Genomic DNA, 10,028 nt, shown 5'->3' with positions numbered 1-10,028 from the left:
GGTGATCCAGAGACTAAGACTCCATGCTCCCAATGCAGGGGGCCTAGGTTCAATCCCTGGTCAGGGTACTAGATCCCACATGCTGCAACTGAGACCTGGGGCAGTCAAACATAATTTTTTTTTTCTATTTAAAGTATTCTAGGCTGAGGGAACAGCACTATAAAGGCCCTGAGACAGGAGCCTGCGGGTCAATAAGGAGGCTAGTATGGCTGGAGTGAAGGTTGTGATGAGCTGAAGTCAGAGAGGAAAGATGAGCTGAAGTCAAGAGAGGTCACAGGCCTTTTGGTCCACAGCCCACGGCCCATCAAGTCCTCTTGGCACAGAGGGAGATGGAACCCAAGGCAAGGTCTCAAACAGAGAAGTGACACAGCCTGACTCTGGTGTCAAGTGGATCCCCTGGTTGCTGTGAAGATTCTAGCAGCTAGACAGGGAGGCCTCCCCTCACTTAGAAAGGCAGGAGGGGCTGGAAGGAGGAGTACAAGAGACGTGGGAGGCAGCCCTGGGGTGGGGGCGGGGGCAGGGGCACAGCTGGGATCCGGGCGGCTAGGAAAGGCCGCTGAACCAGCAGCAGGAGCGCCCTGGGGCTTCCCTTTGCCCCGATGACTGAGCTAGTGGTGCTCCCGTGTGGGGAGAGGCAGAAAGGAAGGGTGGGGTGGGGCTCTGGTTGGGATGGTGGGGCAGATCCAGGAGGAATGGGGGCTGGAGGTGTGGAGAGCTCCACGGCCAGCTTGTGCCCCTGCCTTCAGCCCTACCGAACAGGGCTGCTCCCAGACCTTCTCAGGCAGGTCCACCTTGCACTTGGGCATCTGACCTCACTGTTACTACTGGAGTGTCTTATTGAGGGAAGAGGCGGGTGACCTTAAGTTCTTTACTCCCCTTCTCTAAACATTTTAGTGAAAGAAGGGGTTTAATCAAGATGATCTCCAACCATGCCCCTGCTAGCATTTCTAGTAATGGATGGAATCAGACACTGCATCTCCCTCACCTCTCTACTGCCATGATGGTTTCAGGTTCCTGCCATGCCCTCTGTCTTTCCCTGTCTCCCCAGGACTCTCATGCACTGTGGTGCAGGGTCTTCACTTCCCAAGGGCACCCAGCCAAGGGAGTACACAGAGGCTCAAATCCAGTCCACACTCTGGTCCACGAGCCATGTGCCCTGGCTGGCTCAGGACAGCATTTACCCAAAGGCCTTTTTCCAGTTTGTTCTAAGATGCAGTATGGACGGCCTCCACTCCCTGTCCCATGCACAGTCCTTCTGCTCCTTTGTGTTCTTTTTGTCTTATCATCCCCAGCCTTGTACAGGGCAGATCTGAGGGCAGCGTTTACACAACAGGGGGTGGGGGGTGGGGTAGGAGACGGGCAGCAGCTGCCTCATCTGTGAGCTCTGCCTCCTAAGCCCCGTGGTGCTTTTCCTCTCCTTATCAATGCTGCGGGTTGCCTCTCGAAATTGCTCTGCCGTCATTAACACCGCGGATTAGGTCAGATGATAGAGCGTTTGCAGTCTTGGATGGCAAAGGCAAAACGCTGATGCTGATTATTCCACATCTTCTGGGCATGGCCCATTCCGTGCTCACAGTCTGTAATCAGAGGGACAAGGGTTGGTTACATGGTGGGGTGGGCAGGGTGGTGGTTGGCTCTAATCTGGCTGCCGGGCCCAGACAGCAAGACTGCAACACCTTCTGGCCTGCCGGCTGGCTTCCCTGAACTTCACAGGTGACCTCAGTTACTTGCCACCACTATCATAGCCCTTAAAGGAGAAATGACCTCTCCAGTGGCAATGCCCAGAGGCTGCTCTTGAACCATCAGCAATTCATTTGTGCAAGGACTGTGAGCATTTTGCCCCAGGCCTGATCAGCGAGTTTTGTATTCTGGGGTCACTGGTTAACCATGGAGCTCAGGGGTGTCTTTCAGACTCGCCCTCCTCCAGTGTCCCCTCCTGAAAAGCCTCAGTGGCCAGAGGAGGCCAAGGTCCATGGCTTTGCATCATGGCCCCTCACCTCCTGGCCTCCCATTCTATCTCTGCCACCTTCATCCTGCACTCCAGGGTCTCCAAACACAGCTTTCTGGCCCTTAATCTTGCTGGTCGCCTGCCAGAAGCACCTGCTCAGCCTTGTCCTCCAGGCAGAAGTCCATCTTCTGTAGCAGCTGCTGTCCTGTCTGTACCCTCACCTTTACCGTTTCAGTGCCCCAGCCCACCTCCCGCTGTTGGCACCTGTACTCCTCTGCCTGCAGCTCTCTCTGGCTTCTGGAACCAGCATTGCCACTCTCATTGCCACACGTCAGGTTAGACGTGTGCCAGGAAATGAGCACTCTCCAGAGGCGGCACTCAGCCACTGAGCCTGTGACTGATGAAAGCTGTTGTGTCCACAACCCACCCTGCTCCCTCACCCCTCTGGTGGGCTGAGTGTGAGGTGTGTGCTGCATGGTCTCCCAGAGTGCCCTGGTAGGAATGAGCCTAGTTGCCCGCAGGGATAACCGGCTGGATAAACCACCCCTATTGGCTGCCTGCCCCGCCTCACCTCCACACTCCCCACATGGCATTTCCTTCGTCTCCCAAATAAACTACTCACATTTAAAGCCTTCTCGCAGGGTCTGCTTCTAAGGAAGCAAACAGACATCATCTTCAACGTCCATCTCAGTATCAGCTCCTTTTTGCAGTTTCTTCTGAGCCTCCCTTGCACCCACTGCTGGGGAAGAACTATTGGTCACTCCTCTCTGTGGCCCTGGCCCTTTATGCCTGCCTCATCAGCACTGCTCTTGCTGCGCCATCATTTATTTTCTGCATGTCTTGGGATCCCCACTGGCCTGGGAATTCTTTGGGGACGGATACTATGTCCTTTTCATCACCTTTTTAATCCTCTGAGCCTGAGATAGCACCCGGCACAAAGAAGTTGCCCAATATAATTTTTTTCCCCAAAGAGCCACGATGGAAATGCAATAACTAAGAGAGAGCAAAATAAAAATAAACACCATATATGAATGCATATATGTGGAATCTAGAAAAATGGTACAGATGAAAGTATTTGCAAGGCAGGAATAGAGACATAGACTGAGAATATTCATGTGGACACAGTGGGGGAAGGGAGGGTGGGAAGAACTGGGAGATTGGGCCTGGCAAAAGAGATAGCTAGTGGGAAGACAGCTAGAACAGAGAGCTCGGCTCAGCGCTCTGTGATGACTTAGAGGGATGAGATAAGGGTGGTGGGGTGGGAGGGAGGCCCAAGGAGTGGATGGATATATGTACACATAAAAATTATTCATTTCGATGTACAGGGCTTCCTGGGTGGCTCAGTGGTAAAGAATCTGCCTACGATGCATAAGATGCAGGAGACACGGGTTCAACCCCTGGGTCAGGAAGATCCCCTGGAGGAGGACATGACAACCCACTCCAGTATTCCTGCCTGGAGAATCCCATGGACAGCGAAGCCTGGTGGGCCACATTCTATAGGGTCGCAAAGAGTCGGACATGACTAAGCGTGCACACACGCGCAGCAGAAACTAACACAACATTGTAAAGCAATTATACTCCAATTTTTAAAAAGTATTTTAAAAAGAAATAAATCAGTGAATAAAACAGAAAAAAAAGAAAAAGAGGGAAGAGAGAGAAACAGACAAATTCCAGAATCTTTCTAGAAAGAGACATAGGGGCTGCTATGCCCAATGCTGTAAAATTACAAGGTTACGTGATAGAACTTCAGTCTCACTATTCACCTGCTCAACAAGCTGCAATGACTCCCACTGTTGTCCTCCTCAACTGGACCTAATTTCATGGATGTCTGTCTTTTTAAAATATTTATTTATTCATTTGGCTGTACTGGGTCTTAATTGCAGCATGCAAACTCTTTAGTTGTCGTATATGAGATCTAGCTCCCTGACCAAGAATTGAACCCCGGATGCCCTACATTGGAAGCATGGAATCTTAGCCGCTAAACCACCAGGGAATTCCTATGGATGGCTTTTATGACCCTTCAGCACCTGGCTCCATCCTAAGAGGCAATCAAGACTTCTGTTCAGAGTCAGGCTTTGGTCTCAACCGCCTGGGTTCAAATTCTCGCTCTGCCAGTTCCCAGCAGGGTGACTGTGGGAAAGTTACTTAGCTCCCCTGAAATAATAATACCTCACACCTATACTTGAGAATTTATAATCATGCACAGTCCTTGTAAATATATTAAAACCACTGAATTGTATACTTTAAAATGGTGAATTTTATAGTACACAAATAGTATTTTAAAAAATTAATCACAGTGTCTGGCCCAGGGTAGGTTCTTTGAAAACAAAACGGTGGTTATCATTGTGACCAAGGAAGCTTTCCAAGGGAACCTAGCACCTGGTCAGACACAGAGTGGGTATTCTGTAAACACTGGTGGAACCAGTGGATAACATATTCACAAGTATGTTTGGAGCATGTCTAGGACAGCTCCGTGGGGGAAAGCGGGGAGTCGGGGACACAGAGATTCCAAGCCCAGTTTTGCATCCCTTGGGAAAGGAGGCCCAACTTATTCTTGGTGGAGACAGGGTCTTAAACCCAAACCAAAGAAAGGAACCTTTCAACCCCGCAGCGCCCCACCACCCAGGGCATCCCCTCTTTGTTCTTGCTGTCGGGGCCCAGGTCGCAGAGCCTAGTCCAGCGGATCCTAAGCCATGGGTAAACGGAAAACACTTAACCCAGGCTGACGAACGTGTTCTTATATTTATCTTTGACTCTGGCTGTATCCGATGTTCTGGGAATTGACTTCAAACAGAATCTCGAGCGCCGGTTAAGGCCCAGCTGCCAAAGCCAGGCCCGGAGGGCGCGGCTTTCCCAGAGCCGGTCTCAGGCTCTGATCCCCCCAGGACCCTTCCCCGGCAGAGAGGCTCGTCCGCTCTAAATGCCGGGGCGATGGTGAAGAGGAGGTTCTAGCTTAGTAAAGCTGAGATTCAGGCTGAGGAGGGGCCGCGGGAGATTTCCTAGGGAAGAGTCTCTGAGAAGCCCTGGAGAGACGCCACAGAGCTGCAAACCCAGGGGCTCATCCAGGAGGGCTAGACCCCGGCAGAGTGGAGCAGCAACGGGCCAGGCGGGAAGGGGGGCCGCCAGAGAGGGGCCTCGACTCTCTCCTCGCTCCCCTGACTGCGATTAGAGCCCGGCACACAGCAGGCGCCTACTTGGTGCAGGTTGCAGAGAAGCCTGGAGAGCTCGGGCCGCCCTCTGCCTGGTTGGAGGAAGCTTCTAGACCCGGGGGCTGGCTAAGCCGTGTGGTCACGACGGGCCGGGGATGGGGAGGGCTCTGTCGCGTGGCTTAAGTGGCCGACTCCGCGTGGCCAGGCCCGGCGGGGGCAGAGGCGGATAGGGGAGCGCCCATGTACCCACGCTGCCTAGGCCTAAGGACCCTCACTGAGGCGGCCCCTCCAGGCACTGGGGTCGGCCCCACACGCTTCCCCAGGAAATGTAAAATCTGTTTCTGGACTGAGACCCGCCCCCTCCCCTGCGTTGGGGCGCACCCTCAGCAGAGACCCCCCTCAAACCTCTGGGGGAGATGCTGTCTCTGTGCACAGATCCCTCCCCACCCCCGCTCCGCAGAGACCCTTCCCAAACAGATGCTCCTAGGTTCAGACACCCCTCTGGCTCCCGGGGTACCGAGACCCTCCGGGAGGTGGGGAGTGGAGCGCGGGCGCAGACGAAGACGCGCACGGCCGAGACCATCTCTAGCCGTCACCCCCTAGCTTCCCAGCATCTGGAACCGCGTCCCCACGCCCGCCACACGCGCACACACACACACACACAGATTCACACGCTTGCACACACACTCGCGCGCAGACCCCGCCCGCGGCCCCGCCCCGGCCCCTGCGGGCGCCCCCTCCGGCGCTCAAGGACCCAGCAAGCGGCCGCCCCGGGTGGCGGGAGGCGGCGGCTTCGGGCAGATTTGATTTTCCCGCAGCCCGGGCGCCCCGGAGCCAGAGCCCGAGCCGAGAAGGTGGCGCTTGGAGCCGCGTCCCCAGCCTCGCCGCCGCCCGCGCGGAGACCCAGCGAGTGGCGCCGCAGCTCCGGCGCTCCGGGTTCGCTCCGCGCTGCCTGAGTCCCGCCGCCCCCGCAGCCCTAGCTCCACTCGACCCCCCACACCCCCTCTCCCTCTCCTGCACCCCTTCTGCCCCACCCCGAGCTCCCCGCCCCTTTCCCGGTGCTCTCTCCACCACTCCGCGCGTCCCTCCCGGCGCCCTCGCTTCGGGCCCCTCCGCCTCTCCCCGCTGCGCCCCAGCTCCCTGAGCGCTTTGCCCCTCAACACTGGGTCCCCAGCCTCCTCTTGGCGTCACCCGCACCCCCTCCTCTCTCCTCGGCCCCCGCTCCCTCCGCCCCCTTCCCTCTCTCACTTCCCACGCCCCCTCTTCGCTCTCCTCTCTCCTCCCTTTGCCGCCCAGCCCCGGCTCGGGAGTTGGGGGGAGAGCCCAGGGTTTCCGTTGCTCCGGAGGAGGCGTGAATCGCGCAGGGATTGACTAATTTGGGGTGGGGGCACGGTGGGCTATGGAACAGCCCGAGGACATGGCGTCGCTGAGCGAGTTCGACTCCTTGGCGGGCAGCATCCCGGCCACCAAGGTGGAGATCACCGTGTCCTGCAGGTGAGCCGCCCGCTGTCCGGGTCCCCCCGCCCCGCCCCTGGAGCCGGAGCCCCGTCTACCTCCGTGCGCCCCCTTCCAGAGCGTGCTCGTCTCCAGGACGCCCCTCTGCCTGTCGGGCAAGAGCCCATGCCCAGCCACGGGTGGCCAAGGCGGAATGGGAAGCCAAGCTCAGGGTCTTATCCGGGAAAGTTTGCACACCGGGCTGATGTTGCGAGGAGATAAGAAGACGCGGGGGGTAGGGATCCGGGAGCCCGAGGTGGGAGAGGGAGGTAGTGAACGAACACAGCAGGGTCTTCACGCCGTCTGTTTCTGATCGTCCCCTCCCCAAATGGAGAAGAGAGGGATTTGCCTCATCCTTCCCAGGCGTGCCCAGCCTCTGCCTTCTGCGCCCTCCTTCCCTGTCTTCTCCCCGCTCCTTCACCCCAACTCCCCCACCCTCTCTCTCTCCCTCCCCCCACCTTGCAGACCCCAGGATCCTAAAGCCTTTCTTCACCTCCAACAGCAAAACCGACTCGGGAAAGGATCAGATTGGCTCACTCATGCTGAGCTGTGGATGACTGATAACAACTCGAAGTGACACCATTAAAAAAAACAATAACTGGGGTATAAAATCTTAAGCCAAAGGACTAGGACAGTGAGTGTGGAAGTTTAGAGTCCAGCAGGGGAGGGAGAGGAGTTTTTGTGGGCTCTCACCCCTAAATCCTCAGCCAGGTTACACAGGCTTTGGGAGTCACTGGGGGGAGGGCATCGGAGCTGGGTCTCCCGCAGGTTCTTCCATCAGAGAGGAAGGCTGCCCCAAGCAGTGAGGGGCACAGGTGGGCTAGAGGGGGATATCTACCCTAGTGCAGTCACCCTGCGGCTGGCCTAGGGTCACTGCCTTGTGGGGACTGTGAGGAACACTGTGGTCAGTGCAGACCCCACCTCTGCAGGAGATGCCATTCCCCTGCCCAGAGTGACCAACAGCATCTCTGGGGTCCCGGGTGCGCACTTGTCCCAAATCGCCTGCCCCATCCCCTTCTAGGCCTCTCTTTGGTCGGATGTTCCATCCACCTTCGTGGCACCCCCCGCCCCCACCCCCCACAACCCTGTATTCCCAAGTTGTGGCCCTGGGGAGATGTATGTAGATGAACCAGAGGAGCTGGGCTGGGGTGTGAAAGAGGAAGGATTGGGAGCAGGAGTGGGGGTTAGGGGAGTAGGAGCAAGAGCTGATGCGGTGGAACATTGCTGTCCCCTTGTGTTAAGGCCCTTCTGGGGGCTCCTGTGATCACTCCCACGTTTCTGCCCCATGGTCCCACACACAGTTTTGTCAGGATCATCTCCCAAGGCCATTTGCATTTTGTCATTACTCCGCTGGGAGATTCCTGATGGCCCGTTAGCTCTGGTCTCACTTCCTCAGCCATCCGCAGCTGCCCCAGCCCGCCCTTCCCTCCCCTGCGGGCGTACAGCCTGAGGCTCCTTCCCAGCCCAGCCTTCAGTCATGCCCCTGTCAGAGCTGTCTCAGGGTCCTTTTCATCCCAGAGCCTCTGAATGGCACCTTCTCCATCAGATCTCACCCAGTCTTCATTTCTACCAGTTTATGTCTCCGCCCCCCATCCTGAAAAGCCTGGCCTCATGCTCCCCACTTCCAGCCATCCTTCTCATCCATGGGACACCCAACCCAAATCACTGCCTCAGGCGTCCACTGAGTCCTGAGCACTCAGCCTGGGCCAGGGGATCTCTCGCATATTGAACCCGGAACCTCTGAAGACATCTCGGTTGTATAGACTTCATTCCTCTTCCCCTAAAGTAAACTGTTTTTTTCTTTTTTTCTCTCTTTTTTCTTTTTGGAAGTGGGAGTCCCCACTCTGACTCAGATTCACAAACCCTCTACTTCCAGGGCAGGTAGAGGAGGCAGAGGGCACAGGGCACCATGGCTTTGGATCAGACACCTTAAGATGGAATCTGCTCCACCACCTGGGACAAAATTTTAGCCTCGATTTCTCCCATTTGTCAAGTGCAAACCACCTGCAGCCCTAGGAGGTCCCATATTCATTGAGAAACCTTACTTGCCAAGGTAGCTCATGTGCTTGGAAGCGTGGCTGGCACGTAGCAGATCCTCAGTAAATCCTGTTGGAGGAATTAACTTACAGGAGTAGAGGATCATGAAGCATCCAGCATGCTGCTTTCCACTTGCTTCACATACAGTAGGTGCTCAATAAATAGCTACAATGATTACTGTAAGGCAGTAGCACTTGGCCCCTCCTGTTTACTCTCTGAAAGTAGAGGTGTTCAAAGACTCAAACCTTTGGCCTAGGTGGTACCCAGGGATGCAGTTGAGTTCCTGGGGGATGTGGTTCTGGGATCAACCCTGGTGCTTATTCCTTTTCATGGGATATCAGGCTGGGGACGGGGGCATGACCCAGGCCCTGCTCTCCCACCCTCCCTGAAGCCAGAGGGTGGGGAAAATGGGGTTCTGGTAGGAAGGGGTGAAGGGAGGAGTCACCTGGAACAGAGAGGAGACAAGGAGCACAATGTGGGTGGGCTTGAAATCGTCAATCCATCTCTTTCCCTCAACCAAGTCCAACTATCCAGTTTCTAGAACAGATTGAGAGGGAGAGAGAAGAAAGGAAAAGGAGGAGGAGGGGGAGGAGGGAGAGCTGCACAGAATGGCTTTCTCCAGCATATTCTATACTCCATGGCCACCAATTACTGGAAGTCCTGGCCTCTTCGTTGCATTCCATGGTCAGCATTGACTGAGCCCCGGGGGAGGAGGCTATGGGATGCCCCTGCCCTGAGCATCTAGGTGACAGGGAATAGTGGGCAGGGGCCTGGAGTAGTAGGGCAGGCAAAGGTGCTGATTGACTGAGTTCCAGAGGGCTTCAGAGCAGGCATCTCAGGATGAGGGGCCAGTGTTTCAAAGGAACTGGAAACTGTCCTGGGAGCTAGTTCCCTCCCCTCTCTGCTTCTTAGGAAGGCCCCTGCCACCCCTGCAGCCCTCGGAGGTCTCTGCTGTTGCCTGAGGGAGGAACTGGCCCCGCACCATGCCTGTCCTAGGACACTGCTAGCTGAGCCAATCTGCTTGGCACGGGGACAAGTGTGAGCCCCAGCACAGGATCACAGTGGACGGCCACCCACGCCTCTGCTGAAGGCAGATGACACTGTGGGGTGGACGTGTTTCAGCCCCTGGTTCTTTGTGTTGGTATTTCTTGGGCTAATCTATAGTCTCTGTATGTGTGTTTTTGTTAATCACTCAGTCATGTCCAACTCTTTGTGACCCCATGGACTGTAGTCCCTCAGACCCCTCTGTCCGTGGAATTCTCCAGGCAAGAATACTGGAGTGGGTTGCCATTCTCTTCTCCAGGGGATCTTTTCTACCCAGGGATTGAACCCCGTTCTCCTGCATTGCAGGCAGGTTCTTTACTGTCTACTCCCAAATAACTGTTTTTACCGATTTTGGT

General features: G+C 55.9%; 1 protein-coding gene across 1 annotated transcript in view; it reads left to right on the top strand.

The window, feature by feature from the left end:
• Positions 1 to 6,090: 6,090 nt before the first annotated feature.
• The window catches only part of CPNE5 (copine V), a 105,023-nt gene continuing 101,085 nt past the window's right edge, over positions 6,091 to 10,028 (top strand). Inside the window, exon 1 of the mRNA XM_010848669.1 lies at positions 6,091 to 6,591. Within this exon, the coding sequence (XP_010846971.1) occupies positions 6,497 to 6,591 (95 nt within the window). The 5' untranslated portion in view covers positions 6,091 to 6,496. The remainder of the gene's footprint in view (positions 6,592 to 10,028) is intronic.

The sequence above is a fragment of the Bison bison genome, unplaced genomic scaffold (genome assembly GCF_000754665.1).
Source record: "Bison bison bison isolate TAMUID 2011002044 unplaced genomic scaffold, Bison_UMD1.0 scf7180017864270, whole genome shotgun sequence".
NCBI lineage: Eukaryota > Metazoa > Chordata > Mammalia > Artiodactyla > Bovidae > Bison > Bison bison.
The sequence above is the reverse complement of the archived record's forward strand: the minus strand, read 5'-3'. Positions and strand labels throughout refer to the sequence as shown.